Below are 22,477 nucleotides of genomic sequence, written 5' to 3'. Positions count from 1 at the left end.
ACCATCCTCTGTTCTTGCCTTGTCCACATTTTTGTTTAACAATCCCAGTAGACCAGGGTCTGCCTTTCCACGAGAGCCTTCTCCAGCCCCGTTTCCAGCCTCATCTGCAGTATCATCTTGTCCCTGCTAAAGACAACCAGCTGCCCTGCAAAAATAAGAAGGGGGGTAAAGACCCAGAGGACAACCAACTTCTAGTTCAAGATAGACTTTCAGCCTGTCCTACACCCCACAGGGCTCAGGAGGTATCTCTGGGTTGGTTTGCACAAACTCTGCTAAGAAGCAGAGGCTCAGGGAATAGACACAGCAATGCAGCATCAAACCCTCAGCAGAGGTACATTAGAGACCTGGAGCAAGCAAAGGCCTGACAGAAGTCTTTGAGAAAGTCCAGTAGCTAAAGCACAAGCACATCCATGTGCTCTGTGCTAGAGATGGCCAGTGGGGTTTTTTGTGAAGCAGCGGACCTGTGAAGCAAAAAGACAGTCCCTCAAGAAAACAATCTACAAGCATCCCAAAACACACCAGTGCTGGCATCCCTCACTGCAGAGGACAGCCTGGTGGAAGGCAAGGCTTCATCCACTGCCCAGATCACTAAATTATCAATGCATATCGCAGGACCACAGCTAATGCCATCAGTAAGGTAATAAGTCTTAAAAACCAAAGTCTGACAGCAATATCCCAAAGCAAATTCCTCCAGAAAGCTGCACAGAAACACCGTATGACACCAAAGCACTGCAGAACCACAAAACCCCCTCAGGGATGGCTTGCTTGCAATTAGCAACCCACTAGGGTAATAGACATGGATCTCAGTTTCCATTCGAATGTTAATCATTGCTCAACAGCTACAAGAATCCCTAAAAAATGGGAAAGTCCAAAGCAGCAGAGCCACTACGAGGAAATAAATGGAAACCCAGCTTTTGGGACATTTTTGTCATTCGCCTGCCACCTCGTGGGGAAGATGAGAGAAGAACCAGTAATTAAGTTTTCTGCCACAGCTATGCTCGCAAAGGCTCATTAGTCATTTAAACCCTTGCATACCAGCATTTTCAACACTAAACGATGGCTTTACATGCCCAGAGGAACCAGATTTTCAGGCAGTGCTTAAGCGCACCCATCTCTGAAAAGTCTCTCCCATCAGATGTGCAACCTGAAACCCACAGGGTGGCCAAAACAGGAACGGATACTCAAAACTGCAATTGATTTCCCCAAACTCCTACTTTGCTGCCCCAAATAAAGCATGCATAACAAAGAAACTGTTCAAGCTGTGCTATCACCCCCAACTTTACCTTAGGCCTGGGATAATATGCACCACAAAAGGAGGAGTTAATGAGAATGATGTGCTACTAGCAGTATTCAAAGCACAACAGAAGACTAGCAATACTGAAGAAAATCAAGAACTAAACTCAGTAAAATATATCTGCCCTTACTAAAAGGGACCCCGGGGTTTGAGAGGAAAGCAAATTACCTGAAGTGAAATATAAGTGAAATACCTTCTTTTAAACAAAATGACTATACTAAAATAAGCATACACAAGTTTTGAATCACCATCACAAACACACCACTGTCCTTCAAAGTTGTTTTAAAAAACGTGGACTTTGTCTAAACCAAAGCCAACAGCAAATTCACTGACTTCAGTGGGAACACAGCTCAACGCTCCATTACCCAGGGAGTCACTGTCAAATAATTCAGAGTTTGAAAACAAACAGCACCATCAACTCTGTTCTTCAAACAGCCTCTGGAAGATGCTTAGTGCAACAACAGAGCCACGTGAAGTGAGAAACTGTCCGATTCACTGAAGAAAGGCAGCAAAAGCAGACAAGAACCTCTAAGTCAATTACAAATCACTTCTAGTATTTCATTAACACTTCCGCCAACCTCCCAAACAACATACCACGCACACTGGTCTAGCAGAACTCACTGAGAGAGGCTGCTCTCCTCTTAAACCAGCTCTGCTGAAAGACCTGTACACCACTACCTGTCAATGCATCTCCTCGGACCGTGTTTTGGAGGGAAAGGATTACCCCGCTGCAGCTGCAGCCGTGTCAGCTCAAGCCTGAGCTGTTCATTTTCTTTTTCATATTCGGTGGTGATAGCATCCCGTTCCTCCGTCAGGTTGCGGACATGACCCACATAGCTTTCCACCTAGAAATAAAAGAAGACATCGCTATACCTGAGCGCATTTACCAACGCCTCGCCAGCAAGCTGTTGGCACAAATAGTTCTCCATTCCCCTACGTTTACACGATAAACTCACACATTTGTAGGACACTACTTCTTTATGCCTTGGTAACATCTGGGGATGTTAAAAACTTGACTGAAAGTTCTGGAAGGCAGGACAAAGGTACAAAGGTGCTGGGGTGGGGGGGACTCTCAACCCCGGCTCTGTGGGAGACACTGGGCTCTCTAGGTGCTTGTTGGTACCCCAACACGAGGAACTGGGCTGCACAGCCGTGAGTTCCTGAGGGCAAGAGAAAGCAGCTTTTGGCTGGGAACACCCGTGAACCTGCTGCTGCAAAAAAAGAGTGGGAAACGGGAGTGTTTGGGCCCGGAGGGGTTAAAAACCGACGGGTAACTCTGGCGCCTTCTCCCGGCCCTTACGTCTCTCATCTCCTCGGCCCGCCGCCGTTCCAGGTCGCCGAGCCGGGCCTCGGCGCGTCGCAGCAGCCGCCAGGCCAGGCCCAGCTGCTCCTCGGCCGGGGCGGCGGGGTCGGCGCCCTCCGCCCGCAGCCAGCGGCGGACGGTCTCTGCCGGTACCGGGGCCTCCGCCTGCGGGGGAACCGAGAGGAATCGTGACCGACGGGGACCCACCGGACCGACCCGCCGCTGTCGTCCCCGTCCCCCCGCCTCCCCGAGCCCGGGCACCCACCGGGGCGGCGGCGGCCGCCTCCATGGGAGGGGGGGGGGCGGGCCTGGGCCGCCGCCCGTCCCCTCCCGTCCCCATGGCAACGGGGGGCGGGCTCCTGACGCCCCGCGCGCCTAAGCCACGCCCCCCCGTCGGGACACGCCCCCTCGCGGCAGACGCGGGGCGGTGGCAGCCAGGGTCCCTCTTCTCCTTCGGGTGACCAAGGAAGGAGACGCGTCCCACTCCTGGCCACCACACCGGTGGCGTTTAGGGCCTCCCTTTCTCCACCCACCCTTCAAGTCCACCGCACGATCAAAGGGATCCACCGAAACGCTTACGGCTAGCACCAAAAACCAAGGAAAAGGGGCTGAAGGTTTTTCCGATTTTCTTCGGAACCCCCACGTGAAGCTGCGGGAGATGACTGACTTCCCCCGAGGTAAAGCGAGCACCTACATGAAACGGAGATGGAGAAACTGCAAGGGACAAAGCAGGCTTCATCCTGCAGAGCTGACTCGCCAGCTGAAGGCGCTGCGCAAGAGGATGGTAGGCAAAGACCAAGACGTGGAGAGGAGGCACAGTGAGGACCTTCAACGGAGCAGAGCCTGGGATCCTCAGAAAGTGACGTAGAGATGGTCCTGGACCTGCAGGAGCCGCTTCCTCCTCCTGGTACCACACCAGACATCCCCAAAGGGAAGCGATGGTGCCCAAACACTGCCAGCACCACAGATGTTGGTGGGATGAGAGCACCCATCCTCCCAAACAGGACCATCACCAACACCAGATCAGGATGGCTGTGGCTTAGTTTGAGCTTTGAAAGTCTCCCCTGCCTGGGCTTCAGCACCCTCCTGAAGACAGAAGGGCAGATGTTATGCAGGGAAGCCTGCAGCCCAGTTCCTGAGTCGCACAGTGCAGCCCCTTGAGACTCCCACAGGGTCCGATGCCCGAGTCTTCTCCACAAAAAGTTCAGATTTCTCTCCTTCACAATTACCTGACACAGGAAGTCCCAAATACTCCAGACAGCAGTTTTTGCACTTCTCCCACCCCTTCTGCCAACACTCCTGCAAGGGCACGTTCAATTTACACAAGTTTTTATACTCTCATCTTTGCTGGCCTACCCCTGGTTGGAAGTGCAAGACTCCAAATAAAGACAACGGAAACCCCTAAACTAGCAGGACTCAGCGTGCACATCAATTACATACTGGAAGACAAAGACAGGCAGCTCTCAGAGCCCATGAGTGCATCAAACATGTGCAGGACATTCCACCATCTTCTCCTTCCTTTATTTGCACGTCTCCGATGGGCACTTCCCACATCTACGGACAACAGTCTCCACTGCACTACTCTCTCCACCTTCTGCAGGTGTCAGTCCCAGCCACGTAGAAGTCATAAGCTCCTTCTCTCGACTCAGTTACTAGCAGGATCTCAGCCCTCCTGACCCATCTGGACTGTTTCCATCACTAAACATATACTCCTTTAGTGTTCCAAAGCTCCCTCCTGATCCGCTGAGCCCATCCTCATGCTCTTTTCTTGCTCCGCTGGGTTTCTCGTCCTCATTTTATGAGCATACCTCATTTTCAGGTGATCGTAATCACTACAAAAGTACCACTGTCTTCTTGAATGGTTGGTGGTTTTAAATAGAGCAGAGTCTCACCTCTGAAGAGGCTTCAAGTGCAAGAACAGCGTTCTTGTGCGTTACTGTGCATTACAGACTTCCAGCAAATTTATTTCAAAGAAAGCGTGTAAATAGGCACACAATGGACAGCGGAAGAGCTGCAGTTAACTTTTTTTATCGCAAAATTACACACTTTGCTTCCTGCAAGCATGAGAATATATGCTTAGAAGTTGGTAATCGTATGGAAGCAGGCTTTAGAGAAAACCAGGAACATCCCGGTTCTAACTCCATGCAAATAGCCAAGAGGAAGTTCTCCTCCCAAGGCTGATCACCACTACCCACCCGCTTTCACCTCCCCACCCTCACTGCCTACTCCTTTTCTCCAACCTCTTATCCTCAAGCCACGCTCAGAGACCACACACCGCTTGTGCTCTGTGCCACACACCTCCTTGCCTTTATCCCCCAGCAACCTACGAACACCCAAGATGGAAGGAAAACTTTTGTGAAACAGCTGCTTTAGGGAGACTGCTACAATACCTATTTTTTGAACCGTGTTTCTGAGCAGAGTTCCTGAAGCATAGGTCCACTGGATCTCCCCTGGAGCAACAGAAGCTCTCCAAAGTTGTTACCATCTCATTCGCCTTCATCTTTTGCCACAGTTGTTTCACCATCCACTTTCAATATCAGATGATTGCCAGCTCTGTCACTCCACTCCAGTCATAAAAACACATCTTATTTTCTGCAAAGCACCATTCCTTCCATCCAACAATTCAAAAAGAAACTGTGAAGAGGCACACTCAAGAAAATCTTTTATATACAGACATATATACCATTTCTCCACCTCCCGGTTCTCCCAGCCCACGGGACAGAAATAAAGCAACGTATCTTTTCCTTCCTTAGACACCAGAACAAATGTAATCCTTTGGAATGTTTTCACTTCAGTGTATTTTTCTTTTTCAAAGCAAGCAACAATAACCATTACTGAGCTGTAGAAAAGTTACACTGTTTTGGACGGCAGCCTTTCCCACAGTGTTTCACTGAGGATTGTTTTATTTACCTGGGATAGAGAATGGCTCCAGTTCCACTCCCTCTCTAGTACAATTTCACTTGTTTCATTCAGAGCTGGTCCTCAGACTTCCTTCTCTATAAATGCAGTATGTTGGCCCTGAAGATAGCTCACTATCTTCTCCTCTATCTCCATGCCTTGCGCTATTTCCTCATCAGAAAGGGATAATGGAGTCTGTGAGTCTTTGGTTACAATAATAACAGAGGTTCTCCTTGACTCCAGGATATTTGCTACCACCACCTGGTGACGATATTTCTCCAGAGCCTGCCGTGATTTATCGATTAAGATCAAGGGATCCGTCTCCAGTTTAAAGGAAATAACAAATGCCTCTGGGGCCCATTCTTTGACCAGAGGAGACAGCATTTTTGGCACCATCTTCATTGTGATCTACATTGGGAAAAGACAGTAGAGAAAAGTTTCAGTAAAAACATTACTCTTCCTAATTACAACATTAGGAAGAGATGGGGGAGGAGGGATAGGGACATTCCAGCTTCAGTTCGTATTATATTTACACTGGGAAGTTTTCCAAGGCGGTACTTGGTCAGATCTCACCAAACAAGGTTAAAATGTCACTGGCATGCACTGTAAAACTCAATTAAGTTATCAGTCTGGTATTAACAATAAGCAGGGTGTTCTTAAGCCATGAAGCAGGCCCACAGTAACTGCACGAACGTTTTGTTATTTAAGTGCTAAAACCACTCTGGGAATATAAACCTAAGCAAACGAAGATTAAAAAAAGAATTACAACTGCAGAAGTCCAACTTTTCACCTCTCCAAAATCCAAGCAGCTTATCAAATCTTAACCCTTCTTTCCATCAACTCTTTAGGGCACACGAAGCACAAAGATGTCAAAGCATGGAGAAAAAAGTAGGAGTCTCTCTTCTCCAGCTTCTTAACCTCTGGGTCTGCCACTGGAAATCTGGGAGAGTCTCATTCTTCCTATGCTAAGGATAAAGAATTAAGGCTAGCAACTTGTTAAAAGCTAACTAAACTAAACAGATTTATATTTGTTATATACAGAGCTGTAGATCCACCTGCTCCCATAGCTGAAAGGGACCTGCACACCAGAGACACACACCACACCTTCAGGGTGTTGCCAGCATTAAGCAGAAAGAAGGCAAGTACTCCAGCAGCAACTATTCTTCCGCTGAGACCCACCATCTACTTATCTCCACACTGTCAGCATATACAGCTTTAAAGGGATATTTCCATGGGATTCTGCTCCCATAGAAATTCTCCCTCCCATTGGCAGTCAGGAGGGGAGGAAGGGGCAGTGGAGGGGGCCGGTGCCCACGGGAGCCTCACCTGCAGGGGCCCCTCCGAGGACTGGATCTTGTGCTCAGGCATCTCCGAGGCGGGGATGTAGAAATCTGACACGGCAGCTGCCAGGTAAAACATGACGCTGGAACCTGTGACAAACACAACTCCGGTCACCCACCACTGCCAGCTTGTTCCTCTCATGCCAGGGACCCCCAGAACGGACCAGAGCTGGTTGGGCTGCCAACCCCAACAACAACAACAACTAGGGGAGCCCAGGGCCCCCCCTCAGAGTCCCCCCATCACCTACCAGCGCTGTCCTGAGCAGAGCAGTGCTGACCCCCCTACCCTGGGGTCCCCTCAGACACACTATCACCCACCAGCGCCACCTCATCCCCTCACACCAAGCCCCCACGGCCCCCAGGGATGACTCAGACCCTCATACCGGGGTGCTAGAGCCCCCCTTGTCCCCTCACGCCAGAGCCCCACGGGCCCTGGGACCGCCTGGGCCCCGGGGCTGCCCCATCCCCTCACACAGGGGGACACTCCGGGCCGGGAGCGGGGGGAGGCCACGCCGACCCCTCTCACCTTGTCCCCTCACGGCCTCCAAACCCCTCTCCGGGGCCGCCTCGTCCCGTCGCGGATCCCCCCCTCCCCTCTCCGGGGCCGCCTCACGGATCCCCCCCCCTTTCCCAGGGCCGCCTCACGGATCCCGCTTTCCCAGGGCCGCCTCACGGATCCCCCCCCCCGCTTTCCCAGGGCCGCCCTGTCCCCTCACGGATCCCCCCCCCTCCCCGGGGCCGCCCCGTCCCCTCACGGATCCCCCGGCGGTCCCCTCCCCGTACCGAAGGGCGCCAGGGCGCGGGCGGCGGCCCGCAGCAGCGCCAGGTACTCGGCCAGGCCGGTGAACTCGATAGCCAGCAGCGCCCCGGCCTCGGTAGCGCGGCGGTAGTCGCGGAGGGCGGGAAGGAAGGCCGGGAGAGCGGCGGGGTCGGCGGCCACGCCGGGCGGCGGCCCGGGAGTGAGGCGGAGGGCGTCGAGCAGGGCCGGCCCGGGCGGCGGGAGGGCTCTCGCCCAGGGGAAGGCGGAGCGGGCCCGGTGCAGGAAGCAGACGCCGTAACCGGCCGCCACCAGCCGTTCGGCCGAGGCGGCGCCGCGCCTCCCGCTGCTGAAGTTCTCCAGGAAGCGGACGGCGCGCGCCTCCAGCGGCACCTGCGTCCCCCCCGACGTCACCAGCGCCACGCGCCGCCCGCGCGCCGCCTGCCCCGCCGCCCAGGCCCGCACGCGCGCCTCCGCCGCCGCTTCATCCCCGCCGCCCGCCGCCGCCGCCGCCATGCCCGCCCCGCCCCTTCCGCCGGAAGTGCGGCGCCCCGCCCACCTGCCGCCACAGTTACCCGGAAGTGTCGCCTTGGCAACGCGGCGTGGCGTGGCGTGGCGTGGCGGGTCGAGGGGGGGTGGGGAGGGCAGGGCAGCGTAGGGCGGGCGCTGGAGGGGTCCCGCCGCTGCGAGCTGTGCGGGGCGGCGGGGCGGCTCCGCTGCCGCCGCTGCCGCCTCACGCACTACTGGTGAGAGCCCCGCTAGCTGCGGGGGGAGCAGGGGCCAGGCCCCGGGTGTAGGCCCGGGAGGCAGGGACGGGGTGCAGGGCGCCCGGGAGGAGAGCCGGGACAAGGCAAGGGGGAAGGCCTGGGACAAGGCTCGGGACGCACGGGCACGGAGGAGGCCCGGGGTGAGGCGCAGGAGGCAGGAACGGGCGCGGGATGAGGCGCAGGAGGCAGGGAGGAGGCCCGGGACGACGCCCAGGAGGCAGCGCCAGGCCTAGGACACAGGGGCGGGCCCAGGGCAAGGGCTGAGAGACAGGGACAGAGCCTGGGAAGCGGGCTGGGACGCGGGGACAGGGCAAGAGGCAGGGAGTAGCCCTGGGATGAGGCTCAGGACACAGGGGCAAGCCCCCAGGATAAGGCTAAGGGCACAGGGATGATGCCTAGGAGGAAGCCTGGGTGGCAGGGACGAGGCATGGGACAAAGCTCAGCAAGCAGGGATGAGGGCCAGGTTGGAGTCTGGGAGAAGGCCTAGGGCGAAGCTCAGCAGGCAGGGTAGCGGGAACTGGAGCTGGAGCGGACACGCTTGGCAATTGCTCAGCCAGAGCGTTCCTCCTCACTTCCAAATGTGCCCACATCAAATAGAGCACAGTGCAGTGAGCTTTGTAGATGTTTACACAAATACCTTCACGTACACGGAGGGGGGGGCCCTCAGTGAAGTCGTATGTTAAGGATAAGTTTCACTGGTTTCACCCTGACTTGGGGTTTGTTTGGCTTTGGGGCTTTTTTTTGGTGTACTGCAGTGTTGAAAGCCAGGCGTTTGCTCAAACCCAACTGTATCGGGAGTTTTGTGAGTGATTTAAATAAGGTTTTAACATACAGAATTGTGGTGACTTGCCAGGACAGCACTGTGTTCCCCTCAGGGGATATCAAGTATGTACTTGATTAGGTGCTCTGTGAGCAGCCTAAGGACTGGTGGCTGTTGTGGGTAATTCTTGCAGTGAAAGTCCAGAGGACACAACAGGCAATAATCTTCCCTTACATCATGTCCAAGCAGACAAAAATATTGTTCTTCCTTTATTTTGTTAGTAATGTAGATCATCAAAAAGCTGACTGGGTTAGTATCCACGAGCGAATATGCCCGCTGCTGATTCCAATCCGTACATCCCTCCCTTGTCTCATTTCTGAAAAGGAAAGAAAACATGGCATGGAACAGCTGGTGAAGAGGCAGGTATGTACAAGAAAAATGAATACCACTTCAAAATGCTGCCAGTGAAATTCAATTAGATCTATTCTTCCTATACTTTGATCTATGTAGTGTTGGGAGGGCACCCTTTTGGTTGATTGGTACTCAGTTGCAGAGCTTTAATTTATTTTTTTTTAAAACAAAACCTCTATAATAAGGGGAGTGGGAACATCCTCTCTCTGATTCTATGAGCCACTTGCCTTTTTTGCGGTCCTTAATTGAAGTCCTGAGCTTCCTCAGGCAGTGGCAATCCTGGATCTCCTGCCTTGGCAGGTAGTTAGTCCATCTCCCCAGCTAGTCTGGGATCCAGCTGAGTTTTGCTTCTTACTGGCTGTCTTCATCCTTCACTGATGAGAGGGATTCCCCTTTCTCAAAGCAAGGGGGCAAAGAAATAAAGTCCCTTCCCTTTGTTTACCTGGCCAACTTTAAACGCCCTTTCCCACTAAGTATGGTCTTTTATCTCCACTTTTTGGCCTCGTGGGTGGTGCAGATGTGCAGCTCCTTTCCAGCCCGAGTGGTTTTCAACTCTTTTTTTGTTGTTGTTTGTTTGTGGAGTGGCAGGATCTGCTTTTCCACAATGTTGATAAAATAAAAAAATAACCCACCCAAATGCATCTGCTACTTAAAATCTTGCCCGTAAAAATAAATTATCCTTCTATCATTGCATAACACCTAATCGCAGAATAATAGGACAACAGAACAGCTGAAAGTGAGCTGGTAACAATCAAACGGTGCCACTGAGAAGAATATCATTAATCGTCTGGATTCTACATCACGTATTCTTTTTAAGGTTGTTTCTAGGCCAGGCGTTAGTGCTTTGGTGACTGGCTCGTTGCTGCAGTCTTTCCTGGGAGCATCCAGAAAAAGAAAGTCTAAAAGGGGCAGGACCTGCATAGCCAAAAGTCCTGCTTGGTGAAAGCTTGCGACAGGCTTTAGGCTTTGTAGGAATTGGGCACTGACAACCCAGTTTGGTTTTGAAAATCCCATCTGTTTGAAAATCACAGGCAAGATTGTTGACCAGAATCTGAAGAAGGTCTGTTGGAACAGTATGTCCCAGAAGCATCAGGAAAAATTTAAAAGCTCCTTTGATCCAGGTTACATTTAAGTTGATCTTTTACAAAGTCTGCAAAGAAGCAAAGTTAAAATTGGTCTCATTGGGGGTGGTGGCAGCAGCAGGGGTTTTTTTGCACCCTTAACTGCTTAAAGCTTTTCCGAGAAACTTCACCTACTTATTGAACACTGATATTGAAAACATCTGTTATTGCATCATTGATTTCAATAGCAGCTAAAATTATGGTATATACATTACAAAAGACCACGTGACTGCCAGATGAAGGAAGTACTCCTTGATTAGCTGGAAGGTAATAATTTGTTTTTATGGGATTCTGGGAGAAGACAGCAGGAGGACGGGGCTGGTGGAGAAGGGCGAGTCACTCCTCTTGATTGGAGTGCACACCTAGGTTAGAGACGGCACCTGCAAACCTGCAGCTTGACCTGAGGCTTGGAGTGACCTCATGTGAAAAGTCAGAGAGAGCAGACTCCAATTTTTTTTTTATTTTTTTTTTTTAAGTAGAGATTTTTATAGGATCTTTAACAACCCTATTGCATTTGTTCTTTGACCTTTGTCTCCAAACTATTTAAATAAAATAGATTCTGGGAACGGTATGTGCTGGGACACTTTGTCTTCCTTCTCTCCTAAGAAAGGAGTGAAAAAGCAGAAACATCTTGTTTGTTACCTGCTTGGTTTCACTGCAAGACTAGCCGCAAATGAAGTCTGCCCTTATGTACAGCAAGGTATAGGGTAGACAGCGTCAGGCCTAGACTGGCTGACAAGTGTTGGAAGAGCAGCGTGGAGAGGGTGAGATTATTTACTACCCCGTCTTGGTGGCTTCATCATTTTCCTAGCCACAGAGCCAACAAAATTGCTTTAAAGAAGTCCTTTGGAGCTCAGGGAAAAGCTACATAGTCTCATGATGATCAGAGAAAAAACCTTCTGCTCAAAGCCTGCCCATAGGTTTATTATTTTTTGAACATTTCTGCTTTACTTCACAAACTCCTGCATGGTGTTTGTTTAGAAAACACACAGCTCGAGCCTTAGTCAGGATGCAGGAAAGCTTGTGCACATCAAAATGCCCTGTGGCTTAAGGGAAAGTGCATGAAGCTGAGAGCCAGGAGGTTATGAGTTTCATACCTCGTCTGTGCTCCAAAGCTTTGTTGATAGAAATCTGCTTTTGTCAACATAGCCGGGGGGGTGCCTGCAGACAGTACCTCCAAACTGACAAAACTCCAAGTTTCTGTTTGTAGAATAGCCTCACCTGCCTGCGTGATGTCAGCTTACTGCAGCCCCTGGGTACGGGAAAAGATCCATGCCTCAGTCAGCTACAGCAGTCCTCCAGCACCAATGCTAGCCCCACCAACTGCAGGTTTCAACTCAAACTAACTGGAAGCCTGCCTTCCTCTTTAAATCATAATTTCTTCAAGCGTGCCATCAGTTTTGGTGCCTGTGAGTGAGTAAATGAACGTGGCACTGAACCCCGAGTGGGTTCCCCACCCCCTTGCTCCCACCTGGAGCAGAGCTGGGGTCCTCAGCCTCCTCAAACCCCAACTGGGGGAAAACTGCGTGGGGGCATCTTCAGAGAAACCTCTGTAATTACAACACACATGAAAAGAGCCCAAAGTGTGCGGGTCCGGGGGCGTGGGGCTACGAGCAAGATGAAAAACAGTCCAGGGCCAAAGCTAACGATCCCCCCAAGGCTTGTAGCTGCGCAGTCTTAAATATTCAGTGCTGCAGGGCTTCTGTTGTCTTCTGCCCTTTCTTCTCCTGGGAGCTCTGAAAGAGTGTAACCTGTAGCTTGTCCTCACTGCAGATGTTTTAAGATAGCTTACATCATGGGAAGCAGCGATGATGCTATAGACAAGGAGTAAAAAAAGAATGATGCTGATCTCCAGCACCTCCCCAGATGACAATCTGCTTGATACCCACGCACCAAAACCAGTGCTGGTTGCAACAGAGAAAGAGTGGCATGGACAGAAACGACAGCCTGATAAATAACAGCTTTTCTTGCTCCTTGCCCTGAGCGTGTGCTGACTTTCTCCTGGGCACCACATGCTCCCCCAACATGGCTTGGTTTTGGTGCGTCCCTTTTTCACTCACTATATGGGGGTAGCTCAGGGGCTAGAGAGGGGATGACCACTGTGTTTTCTAGCTCTTGGCTCTCCTTGCTGTAGCAGGGTGCTGTCACTCTGGGGTGTGTTCTTTGAAGCTCTCGTTTATCCAGAAAGGATGTCCCTTTATCTCAGCCAGGACCTCCAAGAAAAGCAGGTTGTCCTTAAGGTTCCCCATTCCTGAGCTATTCCTTCACCCACAGCATGACTCTCTCTGCCTCTCTCTAAGCACTTAAAGCTCAACAAAATGCCAAAGCCTGGCCTCCAAAAGCACTGGGATTTGTTTTTCAGCCCTCTGCTCAGCCACAGCTGGAAAACAGAAGGCAATAAAGAGGTAAAATGGTATTTTCTGCCGGCGCTCGCTGCACAGGCCTGCCCATGCCTCCTAGCGAGAGAAGAGCGAGTGCCTTGCTGACTTACCATGGCAGCACTGCTAGGCACACCAGCAACAAGATTTCTTTCCAGGCAGCTTTCCTGCTGCACTGCTTGTGCAAAAAGCAGATGCAGAAGCATTGGGAATTGGCAACAATTATGCTGAAAGCAAAGAGAAATAGGTAAATAAGCACACTGGCTCTTTTTTACTGGCATCCCTCAGCGCATGGTAAGGGTGCAGCATCTACAGTTGCTGTAGAGCTCTCAGCAATGAACAGGCATTCAAACGGGGACGTGTTTGTGGAGCTGGTGAATAGGTCAGATGCTGCAAAGGGAGAAAAGACCAAATGTGGTGTGGACTGCTAGGAGTAGTAAAAGGCAGGGAGCAACTATACGTACAGGAAACATGGATTCTGACAACAAACAGCAATGCTGCAGAAGCTGCTTGACTACCAAACTGGGCTTGGGTGATGGATATACAGAAGTGTAATGCAGCGCATTAGGGTGTTCTGATTTTGACCGGCTTTCCAGACTCCGCACCCAAAATATCAGGCCCAGAACTGGCCAGGAGAGGGTGGGAGGAAGCTGTAGCTCCATGTAAGGAGCGCTCCCCTTGCTTCCAGACTGCATCTCCTGCAGCTGGATGTGTGCCATGCTGGCACCAGCTTGGCAAACCATACGCTCCGCTGCCTGCTATGAGTCACCGTTATTACCGTCAGCAAAACCCCGCCGTAGCCTCTTTGTCTAATCTTTTCTACAGTCTTGTGATGATAATTTTCTGTGCTTCACAGCTTTTATTGCTGCAGCCTTATTAGCCCTTTTTCGTAGGCGTAAAGGATTCTTCGTCTCATAAGACACCACATGACCTAAGACGATGTCCAAAGCTGTTCCTGCTAGAAGTAGGAATGAAAGCCAGGCTCTAATATGACAGCTTTAATTTCCATCCATTAATTATAGACACGAAGAACTTTACCATCACTGTTTTACAGTTTGCAAACTTGAATGTAAAAAGAGACTGTGCATTTCATTTCTTCTTACCCTTTGCTCGCTCTGTCCCATTACTATGTTTCCCTGCAGAAATACGTCATTGATCTTGCATACAGCACAGCCCAGGAGTTTGTTTTGGATGGAAAGCATAAAGAAGCGATACCTGCAGCTTTGCAGGCGCTGCATTTCAGTACTGAAGTGTATGGCTCAAGTTCTGTGCAATTGGTGCCTGCTTATCTCCTCTTGGCTGAAGCCTCCACCGGTAAGTATTGTCTAAATAGTAACACTGGCAAGGGCAAGATCTCCCTGGGGTCAAGTTTCTGGTTTCCTTTTACCATTGATCAGGGAAGGACCAGCTCTTCGTTTCAACATTGTGCCATGTCTCTGCCCTGCCTCAAGGGCATTTCAGAGAGATTTGAGAAGTCACACACGCCCCCCTTTTCTGTGTGGGTCTGGGGAAAAAGAATTGCTCATCGGTGATGAGAGATCAATGAAAGCAAATGAAATGTTTTCTCCACCGATTCCCACAAGAGAAGCAGTATGAAGATCTATTCTTTACCTCTGTGGCTTCATATGACTCTCAAAAGCATTAAATTCCCAAGGGTGGTTGGTTGCGCTCTTATCTCAGGGAACCAGCAAACATTTCTGAGGCCATTGCATCGGAGGAATGCCTCAGTTCATTCACAAAAGCGCGCTCTGCCTGAAGCAGAGCTTTTTCTCATTGACTGTATGCTTTATAAAAGCTGTCAAATTAGGACTCTGCATGTGGAGAACTGCTCAGCTGCAGACGTAAAAGACTGAAAAATCACTGTAAATCATTGCCATTACTGGAGTACACACAGTGCTCTGCTGGCAGAATTGAGCTATCTCAAGGATTGTCGTAAATAGTGTGGCAAGAGAAGAGAAAAAAAATCCTATGAGTAATTCTAGTGTGATAATACACGAGTCATTAGTGGCTGCCTGTAGCTAACCTGTTTTGAACACGTGTTTCAGAGATACTGAATGCAATAGACAGTTTCTGGCTTCTCTTGTAGCTCTAGACATTCAGCCTGTCTGTAAATTAGATTTTGAACACCTGCTCTACTAAGGAGCACTTGGGAGAGAAGTGAGGAATCCACAAGCTGGGTCTCCGTATCAAACTACTGCAAAGGGATAGCAGGCAGCATTGTCTAAATTTCTAAATAGAAAAATGGTCTTTATCCTGCTTATTTCTATGTGTCATTTCAGGTGTTGGCCATCTTCTGCAGGCATCTAAGTATCTCTCCCAAGCCCAGTGGATTGTCCTCAGAACTCCAGACTGCAGCGTTGCTGTGCAGTGTAAATTACATCGTAGTCTGGGGCTTTTCTGTGCCGCTGAAGGAAACTTTGAACAGGCTTTATATCACCTGGCGAATGATGTAAGCCAACTTAAATACAGAAACACTTCAATTTTTCTTCATTCTCTAACACAGATCGATAAGAAAATCCCAGCAGACAGATTTGTAATCCTGATTTGAGGTCCCGAGAGGATACATGTTATGAACACCTGAACTGTCTAGGTCTAAGACACCTGTGTATCTATGTGTTAGCCAAAGTTGTGTTTTACCAGTTATCCTTATTCCCTTGAAGTGACGCATACCTTGTCTTTACTGCATCTGCTTATAAATTTATCTATCAGCTTGGTTACGGTCCCGAGATGAACAGACATTCCTATCCCAAATTGGTGTAGTTGCCTTGTATTCAACAGATAAGTTACTTTATATTTTGGCTATCATTTTCCTTCATACTTTTCTGTTAGGCAGCAGTTCTTTGTCAGCCATTATTTAGTGAATGCCTTATTTAACTCTTTAAATGTCTGGTTCGATAGCATTTTCCCCGATTCAGTCTGTTTAGCCACAAGAGCAGTTTGTCAGATTTGAAGTGGTTATTGCCAGCTGTGTTCCTGAGGATGCTTTGGCTGTCATTTGATCTCCCAAAGGCAGATGAACTCTGCAACATCCTATTTATGTCCCACATAGACTAAATTTATCCAGTGCAGAGTGATGTATGCCCACCACTGTTGAATTTGATAGTAGCTTTGTGTGGGTGTAAATGATGACATACGGTTGAAGAGAATTAGATCCTTTCTATTATAATATATACAGCCCTGTCTTTGCTTAGTCTGTAAACTTTTCAGGAGATTCCCTGCTGTGCAATTGGTTTTTTAGGTACCTTAAATCTGATGCCTGAAAGGGCATCAGGTAATAGGTTTTTTGCTATTAGCAAGTCACTGGTCTACGTCAGAGCAGCCCAAGACCTGCCTGAACTTTGGCTGCGTGTCTGAGATCTGCTGAGAGTCACACGCCGGCTCAGAATAGCTGGAATGCTCCACTGCCTTCCCACTCCCCTGGCTTTGGCTGGGGCTTCGGGGGGAGAAACAGGCGCCACGGGCAGGACTGGAGAGCTGAAAAGTGGCAGCAGGTTGTGCTTTTGAATACATGAAACATGCAGGTTGCACAGTGGGAGGAGGAGATGTGGGAAATCTACCCCATGCTTCAGTGGGGTAACATGCTGTGATAAAGGTTCCACTGCCCCAGTGAGCAGGGGGTTTAGGGGCAATTGCGTTCCTCTGCATAAAAATCCAAATACAGCTTTTTTAGGACCACATTTTACAGTCGTAATCAGGTATAACTGATGATATAGTTACATAGAAAAAAAAAAAAAAAGGGAATACTTGCAATATTATTAATCCATAATGAAAAATTTCCCAGGTTTGATATGAGCATTAAACTTTTTTTAAAAAATCTTGGTTTCAGATTTACCTTGCTAGTTCTACATTTGGACTAAAATCTATTGAGACCTCTGGAGGGTATTTCCACATGGCTAATGTTTTCTTTCGCCAGAACAAAATGGACATAGCAAACTCACTCTATGCTGAGGTTGGTAAAACCAATGGCCATCCTCTCTATATTTCTCAGTTTTTTTCTGTGCTCTTTCCAATGTTTTTCCTGCTTCTGACTGCCTTTAATATGATGGTGATCATATCAAGTGCCAGCATTGCCTTTTAGGATCAATCTCAGAAACCCTTTTCATACTTAAATATTTCTCTGAGTTAAGACCAGGAGAGAAATTCTGTACTCGGTTACAAATTGTTATTCAAGTTGTCTTCAACTTGGGCAGCCAAACCTTGTTAAAAAAATAGCTTTGCTACCAAATACCCTGTGCCAGAGGTTAAAGAGAGTCCCACAAGTAGAGAGGGTCACTAAGGAGTTTCCATGGCCAGGGAAGAGTTGCTGAGCAGCAGTGGGATACAAACAAGCCATGTAAAATTGATGCTGAGAATCAATGAAAAGTCAGCCTGATAAAAGCTTATCAGAACAGAATGATCAAGCAAGGGAGGTAACAATTACCTAATCCCTCCAATAACTGAAAAAATGAGCTTTCATTTGTTTAGCTTGATTTTCTGTTGAAAGGCTGCTTTGTGGCAGAGCTGCAGTCTGCTTCCATTCCCCTCGCAAACTTCAACCAAATCTGCTTTTGGTTAACAATTTAGTTAGATTTGTTGAAGTTTGATGAAAATTAATAGTCATATAGAGAAGTTAGCTTCCAACTAGGGCCGCCACTGGGAGCGGAGCGGTCAGATCTCTACGTAAAACATCCAGCTTGGCAGCAGCCAGCTCACTAACCAGCCGGCACTCCGGTTATTGTGGTAGGGACGTGCATTGCAGGGCACATTGTTTATAGAACAACTAGTTGCTAAATCCCATGTATTCATACAAGTGAAATAATTCATTTGCTTCCTGATAGGTAACCGATATCTGGCATGCCTTTCTTCTGAAGTCAGTTCAAGCACAGGAGCAAATTCTCAAGTCACAACCGGAAATGTCTCCATTCACGGAGGACAAGGAAGTCAGCAAAGACTGTATGAGTAAGCACCACTATTGCACAGAATCATTTGGAAGACGGGGTTTTAAAGAATCCATACATCCTACGGTTCATATTTACAGCGTTGGGTTTTGCGTGGCATTTCCATAGACCAAATTTAGTTGGAATCACAGGTATTTCTGGTGTTCATGCTCAGTGGATCCCACTGGATGAAACAAACAGGGCTGCTTTAGGAATGAGGGTGTTCAAGTGGAAGCACAGCTTTGCCCTTTTTGTTTACATGCTCCTTTTCACAGCGCCCTTGGCAGTGACTTTAACACTATAAGATTTTGCCTTTCAGGATTCAATTCCACTTCAACGTTCTCATTTCTCTAGCTTCTTTGTCTCCATTTAATTATGTGAAAGTGACATTTCATCTCACTTAGGCAGGTTTACAACTCTATCTTCTGAAGCAGTAGGATACGGTGGAATAGTGTGTACTGATAATTGGATGTATTAATCTGGAGAATACTCTCAGGAGAGAAGCTGAGGAATGTCTCACTGGGACATAAAGGTGCATAAAGCATTAGGAAATAGGCTCGTGTGCTTGGTAGGGTACCAAGGCAGACTGGACTCTGGTCCTTGTCTTCTTTCTACCATCTCTGCTGATGAGAATATTGTCAGAGAAGAGAAACATTTCTGTAAATCCCATTACCTGGCATCATCTCCACCAGCAGTTGCTGCAGTAGGAACCACACCAAGACAGGGCTGCACGATACCATCTTCAGTTATGACAGGAGTATGAAAGTTGCCCTTTTCATGCAGCTGTTATGACTCCACATCCTTACTAAAGGCTAATCAACACAATTACTGACTGGATGAAAAGATATCTGTTAATGGGTATGGAATTTGCATGGAGCTGGGATACCGCGTTGATGCTTGTAGTAGAAATGCTTTGATGTCTAGAAGAGATAATTGGACAGTTTTGAATATATTATCTTGCATGCATGCATACATCCAACAAGATTATTTCATTCTCGTTGCAGCTGAAGCCCAGCAAGCAGAAGCAATCCGAGTACTGAATGTAGTGTTAGATGTCAGAGAACAGGCACCAAAGCAACGACCTGGGGAAACTGCCAGAGTTTTGCATGCTCTTGCCATGCTTTATTACCTGATCATGGACTTATCAAAGGTAGGTTTTGTCCTGTGAAAGGGTCCAGGAGGGTTGCCTAAATCTGTTTCAGTGCTCACCCCATCCCATGAGGCCAGTTACCTCTGTTCACCTGGCACCTCTCCTGAATCCACAACAGCCTTGCAGCACTGGATGAGCAAGGACAAAGCTGCCTCAGTAGCTCTGCAGCTTGCGATCTGCACTCTGTCAAGGCAAATAAAGACCCCTGGATCTGTTTTGGTCTCTGCCAGGCTGTCCACAGTGGATCCTGTAGTTATCCACGTTTTCTGGGCTCATCCTTTATCTGGGATATGCTGGCAGTGGAGCTGCCTGTCACAAGCTGTATTTAGACGTGGAGTCAGATGTTACACAGTGAGCAATAGGTGGGCCTCGCACGTGTCTCTCTGTGAGCTGGACTCCCTGTAATGACCATGATGTTGATGTAGATTCACTCTATTGGGGCCTGTAATTCAGTTTTGAATTTGCACCCCTGTATTTTTAAGGCTAAAAATTTCAGATGTGACTGCTAACTTCAGAGCGCCCAATTCTCTGCCTTAAAAATCATTGATTTTGAGGAAGTGCTGAGCAGTAGCCATCTGGAAATCAGGCCTCTTTGTCTGGGCTAAGCACTCAAAAGCCCAAGTTCCTTCTGCCTGTGTTTTGGAGGGTGAAAATACAGATTACTAATGGTCTCTTCATTGGATCAGAGAAAGCCGTAATGATGTGAGTCAGTGTTTGGAAGACACAAAGAAACAAATTCAAATTAGAAAAAAAGCAAAGCTTTATAATTGTGAGAATGTCTAATCCCTGGAAGAGCTACCAAGGGAAATGAGGGATTTAGTTCAGACTGAGTCAATACAGCTGCTTTTTTTTTCCTGAAATAGCTTTGGGAATGTTCAGATGAGCTGCTGTATTAGACAGGAGGCAATGATCTCCAGCACGGGGGGCTGGGGTTAGTAATCTCTTGTCTGCACCGATGGATCCTGAACATGATACCTGGCAGCTTTACTCTCTCCTGTAAAGCAGCTTGTACAGGTCACCCTCTGAAGCAGGCAGCTGAGTGGCTGGAGCCTGGATCTGCTCGGGTGCAGCTATTCCAGTGAGCCTCCACAGGTATTTTAACTACCCCTTGAGAAAAGGCAAATTCCTGACAATTAGTTGGTCTTTTCTGTTTCATTCTAGGCTCGAGAGGTGGGGATGAAAGCCTTTGAGCTGGTGACACAACTGCCCCAACAAGAGTCTCTAGAAGCCATTGGTCATTTGTTAAAGTTGATTAACTCCAAGCCTCCCTACACAAAATAAAGAACTCTTTCTACCAGAGCCAGGTGTTTGGCTAGGTTATCTGTTTAATTAGGTTGCTGAAAACAAAAAGTGTTACAAGCCGTAGGTCCTTCCAGCTGCTGCCATCTTTCCAGATGTGTTCCTTTCTGTCTCAAGGTGTTTGAAAATTAAATGTTTTGGTATACTGAGTTAATTTTTATGTGCTGCTCAACCTCTGTAGCCTGTTACGGAATAACAGCATGAGGGTGGGAAACAAAAGCACAACCAACCCATGATGCATAAATCCTTATCTAATGATTTATGAATAAGCAAACAGCCTCTTACGTCCTCACATTGTCTGTCCACAAGCTAAGACCAGCTGAGGTGTGTTTGTTACCTGTTTCCTCTATTTGCCTTTCAGTTTCATGAGGGAGATACCAGGGAGGGATACGAGAGGGGCATGGAGAAGGTCTTCACTCCGTACCTAACTTGGGTGGTTGTTGTCTCCTCCTCAGGACCTGGTTGGGCTCAATCAGGTGCTGCACCTCCCTGCAGTGCCCTTCCATCTCCAAATCTATGTTCTCTCTGCAGAGCTTTAGAGGAGTCTTGTAGCTCTGGGCACCAAGGGACTCATTTGTTCCACTTACGGAAGAACTTGCATCCAGGAGGGACCACGAGAACAGCATGAGGGACTAGAAGCAGTCTTGGGGGAAAGGATTAAAAGGCTGGCTAGCTCCAGTCAGAGCTTCCAACCCAAAGGAGGTGTGGTTTCCTCACAGCTGAGAGCTCGCCAGCACGTAGGCATCCTGCTAACTCTGATGCCAACCTCAAGAGGAGGAAGTCCCTTGTGTCACCATGCGCTTCTGTCCACAGACCTCCACCGAGTGCACCCCCAACCTGCAGCTCTCATGGGCTTCTGCCCTGGAGAGCAAAGACCGGCAGGGCAGAGGGTGCACGTGACCCTCGGCGTGACGGTAAAGGGACGTTGGAGAAGGGCTAGAGGAGACCCTGGGAGAGCGACACAGGACACAGTCAGTGCAGTGAGCTCTGTTCAGAGGCCAAAGCATGTGACAGCCTCGCACATCTGGGAAAGAGGTTAAGGGAAACTTGCCCTGCTGCTAAAGTCTGAATTCAGCTGAGCTTTAAGCCTACGATTAAGTCTCATTTACTTCAGGAGGATTTATGAGTGCATTTAATTGCCTTGCTGAATTGGGATGGAGTCAAGTACGCTTTTTAAATGCTTTGTCAAGCTGGGGCCTGAGCAATTAGAAGGGATTGATGCTGCTGGTAAAGGGAAAGCCTCCGCTTCAGCCGATGTTCCATTGCAGGGGGTGGGATAGCGCTGGTGGGGGGTGCATGAGGGGCCCCATGGCAGACAGGCTTGGGGGACGGGTGGGAGACCTGCCAGTACTCCAAGGGGAGATGCTGGCGGACGGACATGTCCACCCTCATTGGGTCTCTCCATGGCTGGAACGACCACCTCCCTGGGATGGGGGATGCCAGGAGCCGGGGCGGGGGGGACTGCGCCTGCTGGCACAGTGCCTCAGGGCACAGAGGATTTGGGTCACTGTGGGGATTTGGAGCTGCAGGGTCGATCGTGGCAGTAATCCCTCGGGACGCTTCTCAGCCAGGCTTGAGCCTGTGTGATGTGCCAGGCCGGTGGCTTGGTGTCACTGCTCTTCGCTGTTTAGCGCCATAAAAGATGGCATCAAAATTAACTTTACATAGAGCTGAGCATCTCCGAGAGCGGGGAGGGCTGGGAATGGAAACGTTAGCCCGGGCAAGGAGAAGAGCCCTGAGCAAATAAAGAACATTTTTGGGAGCTTTAGAAAGATTTTACAAGAGCTATTTCCTATGACACAACACGCTGCAACAGCCCTTTCCAGCGCCTGCCCTTCAGGGCAAAGAGACGTTTCAATAAATAGAAAAAAGCCCGAAGTGACCAAGATCAGCGTTTCTTTGCCTGAAAGTGTTCAGACTTGCAGCTCTTGGCACCTCGTCAGTTCAAGGAGAAAGAGAAAGAAAATCCGCCAAGAAGCGGCAACCTCCCTCCCTGCCTTGCTCTGGTGCTGGCAGCAAGAGGCAGGAGCTCCCTCCCAAAGCAGAAGATCTTCGCAGCCCCACAGGCAGAGCTGGGTGTGGC

The 22,477-nt window shown here is 49.2% G+C and overlaps 3 protein-coding genes across 8 annotated transcripts in view; 1 reads left to right on the top strand and 2 right to left on the bottom strand.

The window, feature by feature from the left end:
* The window catches only part of CCDC30 (coiled-coil domain containing 30), a 38,873-nt gene extending 34,113 nt beyond the window's left edge, over positions 1-4,760 (bottom strand). For 4 of the 6 annotated variants that reach the window (XM_049798219.1, XM_049798194.1, XM_049798201.1 and 1 more), the window contains exons 1-3: positions 3,292-4,760; positions 2,595-2,762; positions 2,019-2,139 (exon numbers count right to left, since the gene is read on the bottom strand). In XM_049798219.1, the coding sequence (XP_049654176.1) occupies positions 2,019-2,139; positions 2,595-2,762; positions 3,292-3,336 (334 nt within the window). In that variant the 5' untranslated portion in view covers positions 3,337-4,760. Of the gene's footprint in view, positions 1-2,018; positions 2,140-2,250; positions 2,369-2,594; positions 2,763-2,862; positions 2,891-3,291 lie in introns of those variants that run through there. The other 2 variants (XM_049798210.1, XM_049798228.1) reach the window with 2 other exon arrangements.
* Positions 4,761-4,828: 68 nt separating this feature from the next.
* Positions 4,829-7,722, bottom strand: PPCS (phosphopantothenoylcysteine synthetase). Its single transcript, XM_049798451.1, has 4 exons — positions 7,619-7,722; positions 6,822-6,925; positions 5,508-5,903; positions 4,829-5,205 (listed from the first exon to the last, which is right to left on the bottom strand). Exons 2-3 carry the CDS (start codon positions 6,912-6,914, stop codon positions 5,580-5,582), a joined length of 417 nt encoding a protein of 138 aa, XP_049654408.1. The 5' UTR covers positions 6,915-6,925; positions 7,619-7,722; the 3' UTR covers positions 4,829-5,205; positions 5,508-5,579.
* A 384-nt stretch (positions 7,723-8,106) lies between these two features.
* Positions 8,107-20,548, top strand: ZMYND12 (zinc finger MYND-type containing 12). The gene is made up of 10 exons (XM_049816369.1): positions 8,107-8,117; positions 8,164-8,209; positions 8,241-8,338; positions 9,401-9,542; positions 14,172-14,343; positions 15,309-15,478; positions 16,856-16,978; positions 17,847-17,967; positions 18,950-19,095; positions 20,257-20,548. Exons 1-10 carry the CDS (start codon positions 8,107-8,109, stop codon positions 20,374-20,376), a joined length of 1,149 nt encoding a protein of 382 aa, XP_049672326.1. The 3' UTR covers positions 20,377-20,548.
* The last annotated feature ends 1,929 nt before the right edge of the window (positions 20,549-22,477 follow it).

Source organism: Accipiter gentilis, chromosome 1 (assembly GCF_929443795.1).
Source record: "Accipiter gentilis chromosome 1, bAccGen1.1, whole genome shotgun sequence".
NCBI classification, from domain to species: Eukaryota; Metazoa; Chordata; class Aves; order Accipitriformes; family Accipitridae; genus Astur; species Astur gentilis.
The sequence above is the reverse complement of the archived record's forward strand: the minus strand, read 5'-3'. Positions and strand labels throughout refer to the sequence as shown.